The sequence below is a fragment of the Mustela putorius genome, unplaced genomic scaffold, assembly GCF_011764305.1.
Source record: "Mustela putorius furo isolate JIRA1106 unplaced genomic scaffold, ASM1176430v1.1 tig00003909_pilon_pilon_pilon, whole genome shotgun sequence".
Classification (NCBI taxonomy): Eukaryota; Metazoa; Chordata; class Mammalia; order Carnivora; family Mustelidae; genus Mustela; species Mustela putorius.
In genome coordinates this window covers 39,448,246-39,463,029 of record NW_025422057.1, presented here as the reverse complement: position 1 = coordinate 39,463,029, position 14,784 = coordinate 39,448,246, and the positions used below count along the sequence as shown (strand labels likewise).

General features: G+C 39.4%; 2 protein-coding genes across 7 annotated transcripts in view; one reads left to right on the top strand and one right to left on the bottom strand.

Moving 5' to 3' along the window:
* LOC101681864 (mitochondrial import inner membrane translocase subunit Tim23) overlaps positions 1–6,501 on the top strand; it is a 30,875-nt gene extending 24,374 nt beyond the window's left edge. Inside the window, exon 7 of the mRNA XM_004765868.3 lies at positions 6,029–6,501. Within this exon, the coding sequence (XP_004765925.1) occupies positions 6,029–6,144 (116 nt within the window). The 3' untranslated portion in view covers positions 6,145–6,501. The remainder of the gene's footprint in view (positions 1–6,028) is intronic.
* Positions 6,502–7,149: 648 nt separating this feature from the next.
* NCOA4 (nuclear receptor coactivator 4) overlaps positions 7,150–14,784 on the bottom strand; it is a 63,629-nt gene continuing 55,994 nt past the window's right edge. For 4 of the 6 annotated variants that reach the window (XM_004765866.3, XM_013063127.2, XM_045068494.1 and 1 more), the window contains 8 exons: positions 14,625–14,765; positions 14,355–14,443; positions 13,730–13,838; positions 13,112–13,201; positions 12,414–12,560; positions 9,885–10,892; positions 9,120–9,260; positions 7,150–8,746 (listed from right to left, as the gene is read on the bottom strand). In XM_004765866.3, coding sequence (XP_004765923.1) covers positions 8,741–8,746; positions 9,120–9,260; positions 9,885–10,892; positions 12,414–12,560; positions 13,112–13,201; positions 13,730–13,838; positions 14,355–14,443; positions 14,625–14,765 — 1,731 coding nt within the window. In that variant the 3' untranslated portion in view covers positions 7,150–8,740. The remainder of the gene's footprint in view (positions 8,747–9,119; positions 9,261–9,884; positions 10,893–12,413; positions 12,561–13,111; positions 13,202–13,729; positions 13,839–14,354; positions 14,444–14,624; positions 14,766–14,784) is intronic. The other 2 variants (XM_004765867.3, XM_013063126.2) reach the window with 2 other exon arrangements.

Here is a 14,784-nt window from a genome sequence, read left to right as displayed (position 1 = left end):
AGGTAAACAAGCAACTGGCATTAGTTATTACTGTTTTAAATACGTAGATCCTTTGCTCAGGTAATCTTTCAAGAATTTAACCTACAGCAAACTATGGCATACACCCAAAACTGCTTATACCAATGTGTTTAAGACTGGCTTCGAGGAGAGGGAATATTTGAACAGAGACAGATGAGGAAGCACGTAAGGTGGACATCTGGAAGCAGTGATGTAGGTAAAGCCTAACAGAATGAAGACCCTGAAGTGGTGGTTAAAAGGCAGTGGGGGGGGGGGGGGCGCTGGGTGGCTCGGTGGGTTAAGCCTGCCTCTGCTCAGGTCATGATCTCAGGGTCCTGGGTCCTTGGATCAAGCCCCACATGGGGCTCTCTGCTCAGCAGGAAGCCTTCGCCCCGCCCCGCCCCCCGCCTGCCTCTCTGCCTACTTGTGATCTCTCTCTCTCAAATAAATAAATAAAATATTAAAAAAAAAAAAAAAGGCAGTGGGGGAAGGAGAGAGTAGTAGAATCTAGAGATATAAAAGTGGCAAGGGCCCAAATCAGATAGAAGATGGAACTTCATAGGCTACTGTAAAGAATTTGACTTCACTAGGCTTTAAGTTGTACATTCTGAATACAAGCATTTCCATTTACTTGGAAGCCTTGTTTATCATAACAGAGAGGTAAGCTTTCACTGTTGTTCTGGGTACAGGTTACACAGGAGATGTTAGTTAAGTCAGGGTTTATAAATCCTCTAAAATTTAACCTAAGATTCTCAAAGGGATCTGGGCCACCATACCACCACAGGAAAGCAACCACCAAAATGACTAAGAATCTGGTGAAAAAAGGAGTCCAATGAGAACAGTCATTTAGGCAGCCATAAACAGCTGCGATGATGTAAGATCATGTAATAAGTGTTGTCTTGCTTGGGAGAACTGGGAGTGCTGGGAGAGGACTGGTGGAGCGGCCGTGAGGGAAGCCCGAAAGCCCGCTGCTCTGCTGCCCGGAGCCACACGCCCTGCTTCCACTTTTGAACAGAGAGAGCAAAGGAAAAAAAGGCAGGAGACAGCCCCTGTTGTAGAGCTTCAGTCACCTTTGGTTTCCGCCTTTCCTTCATCATCCCCTCATTGCATCATTCATAAGGTTCACCATCCATCACCTGATTTGCCTTTTCTCACAAGTCTAAACTTCCGTAGCAGAACTTTTTCATTGGCCATTTTGATTTTAGGTTTCTACCTTCAGTTTGTCTTATCTGTTCACTATTTCTGGCTTAATCTTCCTCAGGTATGGTTCTAATTCTAGTACTCACTGTCCAAAAACCTTTGATGGTGACATAATGCTTTTCAACTTAAATTTTTCACCCCGGCCTTCCATGCTCTAATCCTATCCTATGTTTTCAGGCTTTTCCCCATAACTTCCTTATATATATCATATGACCAAACACATAAATTTGAAATCCAGTCCATCCATAAGGCACAACTCAACTGTTATTATCCCTTTTAATAGATAGTTTTGTTTTGTTTTGTTTTGTTTTTAATCTATCCTGGAGGCAGTTCAATGTGGTGAAACGACTAAGGGCTTTGGAATCAGACTGGGTTTGACTCGACTACCACTAGATCCCTAAACCACTACATGCAGAGAGGAACTTGTCTGAATTTCACTTTGTTATATGAGGGCAACCTATATTTTCCCCTCACTGACTTGTAAATGGGATAACCTATAGAAAGTAAGTGACTTAAATCCCACCATAAGCACATTTCATATGGTTCTTACAAGGCTTAACACAGTTTTCCTGGTAGGAAGTCAGATAAAATTTCAGATGGAAAAATCAAGAAATAGCAAGGTAGTTGTGTTATTTAAAACCATGGAAGTAAAGAGCGAAGAATGAAAGTAGTTGCCTTTGGGAACTAGGAATTAACAGGATGGTTCGTGTGCCACATTGTGCATCACTAAAATCTTTTAGTACTATTTTGACTTAAAATTATGCCTGTGAACTTGTGAACTACTTTACTAAAATTAAAAAAGTGAGGGCGCCCGAGTGGCTCAGTTGGATAAGGGATTTCTTGAGCTCAAGTCGTGATCCCAGGGTCTTGGGATCGAGTCTCATATTGGGCTTCCTGCTCAGCAGGGAGTCTGCTTCTCCCTCTGACCTTCCTCCTCTCATGCTCTCTCTCATTCTCTCTCTCTCAAATAATTAAGTAAATAATTTTTTTAAAATATTAATAATTAAGTGAGCAAATATCTATTTATCAACATAATAAAAATTAGGCACTGATTGGAAGGGGGAGTGGGGAGTTACTGTTTAATGGATACATAGTTTCAGTTTTGCAACATGAAATTCTCTGGAGATGGTTTGGGGGGGTGGCAGCACAATGCCAATATACTTAATACTATTGAGCTGTACAGTTAAAAATGGTCAATTTTATGTGTCTTTTACCTCAATTTTTAAAATAAATTTAACAAAATTTAAATTTAAATAGTGCAAAAAAAATGTGGATGTATTCTGTAGTAACCATGTGAGTGTGTAGGTTAAGGCTGCGGAGGAGGCCAGCAACTTCTGCTGGCCAGACAGATGCCTATCTGTTTACTGCCTGGAGGCTGAGAACGTGTTTTGTATTTTTAAATACAGTTGACCCTTGAACAACATGAGGTTGAACTGCAGGAGTCAACTTATACATGATTTTTCTTCGTTCAGTATAGTTCTGTTTTTTTTATGATTTTTGTAGTAATCTTTTCTCTAGCTTGCTTTAAGAATGCAGTAAGTAAGAATGCAATAAATAAAGAATAAATAATTGTGAACACACAAAATACGTGTTCATCAATTGTGTATATATTCAGGAAGGCTTCCAGTGAACAGTAGGGTATTAGTTTTTGGAGTATCAGAAGACGTACATGGATTTTTGACTGTGTGGGACGTTGGCACCCCTAACTCTACACTGTTCAAGGGTCAATTGTAGTTACTTTTTAAGTGGTTATGTAACTATCTACATAATAGCCTTTTGGCCCTGAAAGCCTAAAATGTCTACTTTCTGGCTACTTTAAGAAAAATTTGCTGGTCCCATTTGTAATGTAATTGTCAGTTCAGTATGTTAGTTCTGCCACTAACCAACTCTGTACCCCACAAACAAGGTCCTTTAATAATCTGGGCCTTGTTTTCCTATGTTGAGAAGAGATAATACTTGCCCTTTCTGGAGTAGTTGTGTAAGGACCAAAAGATAGAAGGTAAAACTGAAACACACGTCTTGTGTTTGTTTTCCTTTATACAGATTGACCGTTGGCCTTACTTGGTTACTGGGTACAAAGCAGGAATGTTTGCTAATCAACTTCCTGTGCTTAGTTGGGCATAAATTGGTTACAGAAAGCCTTAAGCCAAGGCCTTCAAACGTTTAACACAACCAGTTGGGAAATGCTGGAATTAATGCAAAGTTAAAACTAAAACATGGGGGGGGCCGCCTGGGTGGCTCAGTGGGTTGGGCCTCTGCCTTTGGCTCAGGTCGTGGTCCCAGGGTGCTGGGATCGAGCCCCGCATCGGGCTCTCTGCTCAGTGGGGAGCCTGCTTCCTCCTCTCTCTCTGCCTACCTCTCTGCCTCCTTGTGATCTCTCTCTGTCCAATAACAGTTAAAATCTTTAAAAAAAAAAAAAACTAAAACATGGGTTATGATAAGAGGCTGCCCTTGAATCAGGATCAGCTGTGCTGATCAAGGTAAATCAAATGCTGCCTGTGTGTCTGCTTGCTGGAAATAAGTGTTTTCTAACCTTCAAAAAAGAGTTTCTTTCATTTTGGTCAAAATAAAAAGCATTCTAGGGGATAAATTGTTCTCAAGGGACAGTTAATATGCCAGTGGTGTCCCCAAGATCTTAGTCTTGCAGTTCCCGGTTTCATTATGTTACCCCAGTGCCTCTTCTCAGGGAGGCTTGCTATTTGATAGCCTAAAACTAATGTGAAAATCCTTCTAAAAAGGTTGAGCAGGAACTACATGTTTGGGACACTCAAAGCAAAGGACCAATTGGAACAGGTTACAGCTATTTCCAAACCAGAGGGTAGTGTTCAGAGCCCTGTGGATCTGTAATCGACCTGGGGGAGTTAGTCTAAAGTTGAGTGTTTGGTCCCAGGAAAACATCTGCAAACCTAGTGTGCTTTCATTTACTAGCCCTCCATCATTTTTCTGCTAATAAACAGCAGTGAGGCCACCTTTCCTTTTTTTTGTGTTGACTCAGAATGGGGGACTGTATGCTTGTAACCTCCTTGTTCAAAGAACCCTCATTACAGTGTTGTAGCATTTATTCTCCTGTGCTTCAGAGTTTTGTTTTTCCATTTTAGTAATTGGTCTAATTATAGTTCACCTTCAGCCAGCCCCTAAAACTTTTTATTGACTTACTAGTCAAAGATATGAGGTAGATCATTACTAAATTGGGCAGGTTGTTTTTTTTTTGTTTTTTTTTTTGTTTTTTTTTAAAGATTTTATTTATTTATTTGACAGAGAGAGATTACAGGTAGGTAGAGAGGCTGGCAGAGAGAGAGAGAGAGAGAAGCAGGCTCCCCGCCGAGCAGAGAGCCCGATGTGGGACTCGATCCCAAGACCCCGAGATCATGACCTGAGCCGAAGGCAGCGGCTTAAACCACTGAGCCACCCAGGCGCCCCTGGGCAGGTTGTTTTAAGTTAGCCTGTTGAGTGTACATTTTTCAACTGCAAATTCAGATGCCATACCCAGTCTAAATATAGCAAGATGATACAAAGAGATGATGTGAGCTTCAAGGAGAGATCTTCCATTGAATTTTTTGTTTCTGATTCCCTCCCACATATTTGACAGCTGTTTTTAGATGATGCCTGCAGTTTGTTTCAGTGTGTTTAAGAGAGATAATTAGGGCACTTCATGGTGGAAACCTACATAGGTCAGCTATCATACATCTTCAGACTGGAGAGGCTCCTGGAGGGGTTGGCCTTTTAATCTATCAGTTGAAGGCATCTGGCAGAACATTCATTGCAGAAACGGTTAGTCTGAAGTGTTGTAACTTGGCAGTGTCACTGAATTTCACAGAATTTACTGGCTCATAGCCAAAGGACCTCTGGTAAGGTAATCACTGAACCACAGTTCCATTCAACCTTTGCCTTCCTAACACATGACTTGGAATGAACAATCCATAAGTATAGCATAGGCTACCTTAAGTTTATGTTATCCACTTGTTTGTAAAACTGTAAGAGAGCATTAGGTTATTTCTTAAAAGCTTATTTGGGTACCCCCTAGCCCTCATGTTAACTTGGGTTGGTTTTCAGGCAATGATTAAAGCATTGTTTTTATATTTCATTTCAAGTGAAATATATATTGCTAATCTTTTTTCACATGAAAAACTATCGTTATGCAAAAATAGTTCTAAGTCTAATCCTTCAGTGTTTTTCAGTGAATGTGATGATGCTAAGTGCCTCATTGCTCATGAGCTGTCGAAGACTGTGATGCGTCAGTGTAGGAGTGGGGGTGGCGGTGGCAGGTGGTGCTTTCTCATTACTTAACTCAAAGCTTGATATAGCCATCTTATCACCACTACTTCTTGAGTCTTCAGAGTTAACAGAAGACCTGTCCAGAGTCCAAAGTTTGTTAATATTTCTTCCCAAAGAGGGTGTCACCTTGTTTATATTACAGCCTTAAATCAACTGGCAATGCCTATGAGGTTCTAAACAGTAGGACTAGGAGGAGATTATTGATCTGTTTGGGACTTCAATAATAGGCATAAGATCTTGTCTGAAGTGTTACAGGAACAAGTAAGATTGAGAAAAATCAAATTACTAATGCTTATTATCTTACCTATAATTATGAATTAAAAGTAAATGGGAAAGGTTGTGAATGAGAATACAGTATATGTAGTAACCAAGTGATTTAAGGGAATTTCTCACTTGAAAGGTCTTGGTTTCTTATATTACTTTAGGACTTTTATTGTTTGAGGTGGAATATTTATAAACATGAATTGTGTGTCTCAATTTCATGATAACGTTACTTAATCCTTTGATGCCAGGACACTGTATAATACAAGGCTGTTCCCCCTGTTCTGTTTTCCAGGTGGTCTTCGAGGGGTAGCACGAGGTGGTCTAGCAGGACTAACGCTTACCAGCCTCTATGCACTGTATAATAACTGGGAGCACATGAAAGGCTCCTTACTCCAACAGTCACTCTGAAGATTTTGCCACCTTAGGAGTGGAGGACACTTTAGTAGTCATCCCAATCAATTTTTATGTCAGTCTGGAGTTACTCTTTCTTCCTACAATTAGTTTCAAAAATTGGAGATTCCAGTTTGCTGTGGTGAAGATCATGGATGGTTGACCAGGACTGGCATTCCTTCTACCCAGAGTTGAAGCCAGAACCCTCTGGAGGCTGAGTAATGTGGTTCTCCCCTACTCCCTGAACTGGAAAACTGCTTACTCACAGAATTCAGGTCATGATTGTTAATACGGTATCACCACATTTGTTTATTTAATGATCTGAAACTGTAATGTTGCCTTGTATTCCCAATAAAAGGTGAAAATAGAACCAAAGTGTAAACATAAGGTGAGTCTCCATTTAAAAGCATTTTTCTGGGTATACAGTGAAAGTTACTCTTAGCATTTTTGTCTGCCCAGACTCGGCCAATACATGTTTTCTTGGTTGTGCTGAAATGAAGGGCTTCTTGGCACCATTAACAGCTAGGTTACAATTTTTCTTTAACAGAGTTGACACAAAACTCCCTCAAGATACTTGAGATTAACCATTATGCCCTTAGAGTAGTGTTGTTAGTCTGTCCAACCATCATGCTTAACTCTACTCATTGAGTCGTCATCTCGTGGAGGGTAATTAGAAACATAATCAGAGGAAAGGGACAAGCTACAAGGGTTTAAGGTGGTCTTGGGAAAGCTAAGGGAGGTAAGGGCAAGGTACTTAATTTCTGAGTTTGTTTTCTCACCTATGAAATAAAGTTAAATAAAAAGCAGGTTAAAAATTAGAATAGCAGGTCTGAAGTCTGCAGGAAAAGACTCAAAATGAAGTTAGTAATATACCTTTTACTAATTTAAGATTCATAAAATATATTGATATATAAGTGAATATAAAAACAATTTATGTTCAAGTTTCTAAGCTGTACTCCTACCCAAGGATTAACGTGGTAGAACATTTTGTGACAAGGTAGTCTTACAAATACACACAACAACTATGGCTGTTAATGCTTTTAATGGAGTGGGTACAAAATGCATCAATGCAAAAGAATGTTTTACATATTCATTAGCATGGTGATGAATGTAAAATTAGAAATACATCCTTAAACCTCAAAAAACTACGAAGTTTCCTGCAACCTAAGATAATGGAAAAGGCTCCTTAAATTTTTACCTGCCATCTTTATTAATAAAGTTCTAAGTGGTATGGGTGGGGGGCAAAAAAAAAAAATAGAAGGTTCTTTTCTGCTGTGGTTCAAGAAGTCTAATGAAGCTGTATGGCAAGGACTGTGGGACTATGAAGTTTCCCCAGAAGGGTTTTTAAACCATATCACAAACCTGGAAAGTATTAACAATAACACAGAGGCAAGCTGAGTGGCTTAATAGTTTAAAAGCCTGGAAAGCAGCTATGTATCTCACCTTAGAGAATTTAAAAACATTATAAATCGCATTTCCTACAGAGAAACCTTTTAAAGCATGGACATGACTTTTAAGGATACTGAGAAGACATCAAGTTTTCATAAAGCTTCAGTAAACACCCCCAAGGCACAAGTGTTCAAAATGGCCTGTTCACTAAAATGTCACTGCATTCTAATACTTTCAGAGGTATAGATTTGCTATGCTTGCAGTGAGAGGACATTTAATTTATTCCTAGTTAAAAGCACCAGGTGTCAAGCTCAGCTTCCCCTTACACAGGATGCACCAATAACCCTTAGGATAGCAAATAGTTCAAGTAGTAAATTTCCAACATGTCTTGCCTTTTGTTCTTTGATTGATTAGTCAGCACTAGGGCTCTCTGACCTGTAGTTCAGAATATTTTGAAAGTGGCTAGGACTACCCTAAATACAGTCTTGAAGCAATAATGGAGCTCTTTTAGAGCTCACTAGATACTTTAATAATATTTAGAAAAGGGAAAAAGACAAAATTTTGCAGTAGCTGAATCTTTCAAAAGAGAAAAATAATGTAGAATCGGACATGTAAGTTAAAATGTTTTGTAATTAATGTCCAAAATGGCCAAGATTGTTAACACACATTTTGGTAAGAAAAAAAAAAATCACTACATTGGCAAGGTTAACTATTTGTGTGAAATACACTATATATTAAACAGAAGAATCATTTCCACCACCAATGGAAGAAAACCCACAGCAAGGGAAGCATCTAAAGGAGGACAATCAAAAGTTTAGGGAAGCTTACTAGGCTTTCCAATACATCAACACGCCTTGATTATACAACTATTTCATTTTAAAAACTACAGTGTTTTAGTGTACTTCTAGTAACAATCCAATCTAAGGAGCTGTAGAGGCTTATGAAAAAGACCTATCCACCAAGATGCTATTTCTAGTGTAGGGCTGAGTTAATACTTCTGTAAGAAGGAACTGAATCACCTTAGCATCAACAAACAGCCTTTTTCTTTTACACAGTAACTCATAATTTGATGACTTATTTCTCTTCACTAGCTAAAAATTAGACAGGAAAGGAACTAAGCTGACTGGTCAGACCCAGAAACACAATGATTTGGTAAGCCACACAGTCACTCGGCCCATGGATGTGTTAATTTGCAGAAAAGCTGTTTGATTCGTGTTCCACTCTTTCACATCTATAAAGAAAAGTTCAAAGATTAGAGTCACTTCACTATAGGATAAAAGCACATCTCTCCCACAGCCTTCCTTAGAGCTGATTTATTTCTAAATAGGCTGATAAAATCCACACAGGCTCTGAAAATTCCCAACAGTTTTATCATCTTGAAGGGTCACTTTCAAGTATGTCCGAGTTATTTCATAAAGCAAGTTCAACTGAAATACCTGAAAAACTGTTATGATCCCCACCCCCACCCCAGCCACTCTCACTTGCCTAGCATACATGCCATTAACAGGAATATAGTTCAATGGGTCCTGTTAATTCCCAGTGAAGACAAAACATTTACGAACAGCTAAAATCTCGCTTTTTTAACACTAATGGAATGTACACACCTGTAGAGGAGTTCGATATAACCACTTTTCTTTGTCAACTTTAAGCTGCATACAGGCAAAGAGGTCACAAACTGCTGGGAGGCCGTAACGGTCTTGGGGAAAGTTATGTTCCTCCTGTAGGGGTGAGTTAAGTAATACTTCCTGCAAGAAGACAATAAGGGTGCGTTGCTACATGACAGCTGGGAGGCAAGAGACCCAACCTAACTCATCTTCCAAATAGTGTAGTGTCTGTAAGGAATATTTTGCGATGTTGTAATAATGTTGTAAATGTTGGCCATTCTAATAAGCAAGAGCAATGGTACAACAGTTTATGGCTTTTCCATAAACAGCCAATAACAGTCTGGGTTTTGTTTTGTTTTCCTTTTATTGTTTCCTGCAGGATGGGAATTGGGGGTCTGGAAAATACACCAAAATTTCAGTGTGAATCACTAATCTTCCATCAAAATTAATAGGCCAAATAACATTTAACATATTTAAGGATCTGGCCCTTTTACAAGATTCATGACTAAAGTATAAATCAGGGCCCCTGGGTGGCTCAGATGGTTAAGCATCTGCTTTCAGCTCAGGTCGTGATCCCAGGGTCCTAGGATCGAGCACCACAACAGGCTCTCTGCCCCAAGGGAAGCCTGCTTTCCCTCTCCCACTTCCCCTGCTTGTGTTCCTGTTCTCACTCTCTGTCAAGTAAAATTTTCCTTTTTAAAAGAAAAAAAAAAGTACAAATCTACTAACTATAGATCAAAGGGTGTTATTTTGATGTGTGCTCACCTTGGCCTTCTTTCGAAGTAGCCACTTGTCTTCTCTTGAAGTTAACTGGCTGAGGTTTCCCATTTTCTTTCCTGGCAAGACCCAGTCAGCTGTGTTTAAGGGACACCACGAAGTGGCCGCCGGGTTCATAAGCTTTTGCTTGCCAGCTCTATCTTCAATACTAGGCACTTCTTTGGGACAACCTTCTTTGCATGAGGGTGTGATGAGCCACTCTGACAAAGGACTGTTCCTTATGACTTGGAAGGAATCAGCAATTCTAGAAGGAGCCACTGCCTTTGACATCTTAGCTTGTGTTGCCTCTTTTCTGGAAGGACAGAGCCACATACTCAGGGAATCTGTACACTTCTCAGGCTCAGGATTTGGTTCCACAGGCATACCATTTTTGTCTTTTCCTTCTTTCTTCAGAAGCCATTTACACAGAGCTTCCTTCTCACAGTTCTCATCACACACACACTCTGCAAAGCTTGTACAGGGCTCGTTGGCCTTGCATACCTCCTCTACTTTATATGGGTCCTGATGGTTCTGAACAAGCCAATCCTCTGTAATCAGGCTCAGAGTAGACAAGGGTTTCTTGGCCTCAGAATGGTCATTCAGGCACTTCAGATTGCCTAGGTTTTCGATCTCTACACCCTTGGGCTGGTTGCCCCGACAATTGGTACAGGAATCGGGCTTGACAAGCCAATCATTCACACTGTAGGGCTCCTGGAACACGTGCAACAGGAGCTTCAACTTCTCACTGGTTTCACAGCTGCCATTCCCAGGCTTCTCCAGGGATTCCTGAGGAGTCACCAGCCAATCAGAAAGGTCCATCTCATCTTGATCAAGAAGGTCCAGGTCTCCAACCTTTTCAATTTCAACAGAGTAAGAACTGGTGGTAGAATGGCTGTTACACTTTTGGGAAGTTGGTTTTTCAGGAACCTCTTGTTGCTGACTCTTGTAGAGCCAGTTTTCTAAGCCCTTTACGTTGCCCCAGACATTACTGAAGAAATTGCAGGCTCTGGCAGAAGTCTACACAAGAAGTACACAGTTCAAAAGAACATTATGGCTGCTTTGGAATTCAATGATAAGAGTTCTATCTGCACATTTATTACACTGCCCAGTGTTTCTAAATTTACATAGATAAGGCCAAGAGACACAGGATTTCTCTACTGCAATATTTACATACGTGAATAACAAAAAAAAAATAATTTTCTGCAGTTTTAAAAAAAGTAAAAAAAATAGTAAAGATAAAGTAGGAAAGAGTACTTGTAGCATATTTGATAGAAAAGAGTCTGGCAGTTCTACATAATAAATCTTTATGAATAGGGCGCCTGGATGGCTCAGTGGGTTAAGCCTCTGCCTTCGGCTCAGGTCATGATCTCAGGGTTCTGAGATGGAGTCCCACATCAGGTTCTCTGCTCAGCAGGAAGCCTGCTTCCCCTCTCTCTCTGCCTACTTGTGATCTCTCCCTCTCTGTCAAATAAATAAAATATTTTTTAAAAAAATCTTTATGAATAAAGAAGACAAAAATGAACAAAGGATATGATTAGGCAACTCATCCAGGAAGGCTAATAAACATGAAAAATATTCAACCTCCATAAGCAAAGAAAATTCAAAACAAGTAAAATTGTTACTTTTGTATCAAATTTGGAGAAAAAAGGAACTTATAAATATGACTGTCACTATTCAAGAAGTTTCAGGGAAGGAAGCACCCTCAATATTCTGCTGCGTGTTCTTCTGAATATAAATTGGTACCAACTTCCTGGAAAGTCAAACTGGCAATATGTATCCAAAGTCTTGAAGGGTATGCAGAATTATAATCTAGAAATGCAATTTCTAGGGGCGCCTGGGTGGCTCAGTGGGTTAAGCCGCTGCCTTCGGCTCAGGTCATGATCTCAGGGTCCTGGGATCGAGTCCCACATCGGGCTCTCTGCTCAGCAGGGGGCCTGCTTCCCTTCCTCTCTCTCTGACTGCCTCTCTGCTTACTTGTGATCTCTGTCTGTCAAATAAATAAATAAAATCTTTAAAAAAAAAAAAAAAAAAAAAAAAAAAAAAGAAATGCAATTTCTAGGATTTTACTAATCAAGAATGTGCACAAACGAACTCCTGGCTGTTTAGGGGAACTCTGTTTATACCTAGAAAACTAGAGTTTAAGTTAGAGCCAATCAATAAAATATTATATACTATTAAGGATTTTATGAAAGAAATTAAAGAGAAACATCTTTGTGCTCTCTTAGTGGAAAAAATCCAGTCAAAACAGGATTTACAGAATCATGTTTCTGAAGTATATGTACACATAGAAAAATGGAAGTATATAAACAAGTGTTACAGTAATTAGCTCTGAATTTTGGGATTATGAGTTTGTATTTCCTTATGGTTCCGTTTTCTAAGCTTTCTATCTGTAGTGAAGAGGTATTACTGTTGTAATAAAGAGTTGTAAAAATATTTTCAGCTTAGAACTAAAAAACAAAGACATAAACCATAAGTGAAAAACTAAAACCATCTACTACTACTGCATCTACCTCAGAAACAATAAAGGCAGCAACACACCTGACTGTTCTCCAAGGTCTGCTTTTGGGTGAGCCAGTCCTGGAGGTTGGTGCTGGGGATGTAAGGAGCCTGACGACCACTGGCAGGTTTGCTTCCAAGGAGCCAGTCACTGAGAGAGACAGCCGTGGTGCTGGATGCTGACTTCTGCTAATCACATAATACTCTGCTGCTTAACAAGGCAATGCCAAATGCCATGGAAGGTTCACCAGAAAAGCAGGAGATCCACACTTTCTAATTTTGGCTTCCCACTGACCCCGCACATATCACATGACTTCCCTAACCCTCCATCTTAACAATTATAAAATTGTTGGAGAAAAACAAGAAGTATAGCTCATCATCTCCAGGGTTGCTCTCAATTCAAAATATCTAGCATTCCTATTCACATTGCCTTAAGAATTATAAAGAGAAGGTTCCCTAAGAGAGAACTACCCCAATCAGAGAGCTAATGATAATATGTCTTATGAACTAATTGACAACAATTGCCTTTTTCTCGTAACACCTATAAAATCTCTAAATTTCTATCTGACATTCAGTCTCAAAGGGAGTGTTTAATTGCATAAATTAACTCATTTCCACTGGTGCCATTTTGCAAATAAATGGTACCAAAAAGTAAATAAATAAAAGTGATTTACTCAAAAGCCAAAAGACAAATAAGCCAAGTAATAACTTAGTTACCAGAAACAAAAATGACATTTTACCTGTTCTGGCAATGGGATATAACCTCTTTTCTCCAGGAAAGGCCCAATATTCGATGAATTAGCGTGAGCAATCAGGTGCTCAGGAATTTGCTATAAAATGAAAGGAAATTAATCACATTTATTAACGTTATGCTTTCATCCCAAAAAGGTGAAACTGTAATTCCTCAATTTCAAAAGTAATAAGCAAAGCATTATCATTTCACGAGAATATTCTTTACACTAAATTCAATGCCCTACACAAGTAGTTATGAAATCTGAGAATTCTCTACTACATAACTCACTATACAAGAGAATTCTTCACCAGAACTGGTAGTATTACCGCTTTTACAAGACTCAAATGAGACCGTTTGGTTTTTTATTTTAAAGACCATTCAAGTCATAGATTTTATAAGAAAAATGTCAAAAGTTATGTAAAAGGATACAAGATGAATTCTGGAGATTTTAAGTGAGTCAGTTCCACATTCCAAGAACTACCAGCCTAATGCTCTATCAACTTAATCAGAACATGAAACTTCTGAAGCATAGCAAATGCTCAAGAAAGCCACTATTCATAGCAAAGTCCACAGTCCACAGATCTGAGAAGTGCTCTATGAATTATCAGAGATCAACACTACTCACAATGGTCTTGAGGGATCCAAACGTGGTGATGGCCTGACGCAGAGCAGTTGTGTCTGCTTCAAACAGCAGGACAGTCGAATCTTCGGGTTTGAGGGTCAAATTGCCCAGTCTGGAGAAAAAATAAAATCTATTTTTAAGGAATAATGATTTTAATCTAAAACAAAAGCCAAAGTGTGAATGATTTGAAATGACTGTACTTTACTTTTCTAAGAAACTCATCAAAGGCAGATGACTTCACTATGTACCATCAGGTATAATATTAAGTATATAAAGTCAGATGATCTTATCACAGGAAAAGAGAAGTCAGGTTAAATCCAAGATATACAATAAGACACAAAATTGACTTGTTTTTTAAATACATCGAAGTTGGGGCAGCTGGGTGCTTCCGTTGGTCAACCATCTGCCTCAGGCTCAGGTTATAATTGGGGCTTTTAGAATCAAACCCCATATCAGGCTCCCTGCTCAGCGGAGAGCCTGTTTCCTCCCTCTCCCCACCCGCTCCAACTGCCCCCCACTCCTGCTCTCTCTTGATATCGCTCTCAAGTAAATAAATAAAATCTTTTTAAAAATAACATACATACATCAAATCAAAGAGCCAAAAGTCAAAACAAGTAAATATTTTTACCTCTCCAGGCACACAGAAACTTGATTGGCTAGATCTTTGTTTTGGGTGCACTCTAGCTGATGAATAAGACAATTGAACTGGCCCAGTAACTGTAAGAAAAATGGAACCATGTAGCCAGTGATACTAAAAGCACCAAATATATCCAAGTTAACAAACAGCACTTGAAATTAAACTTATACCTGATCTTTATTAATGCTACATTATAGGAAAGACATTCTTTGGAAACCAGAAACCATACTCAAACTGATTACTGCCCTGCAGCCTCCTTACCCAGTAGAGCTGTTGGGTCTGCTGCTGAAGTGTCTCCTCTTTAAGCTGATAGAGGAGATCTACCTGCTCATACAGCCACACCTCACGGCTTCGAAGGCATTCCAGGTGACGGCTTATGCAGCTGTGAATCTGGGCTTTGACCTAGGAAACATGTACCTAT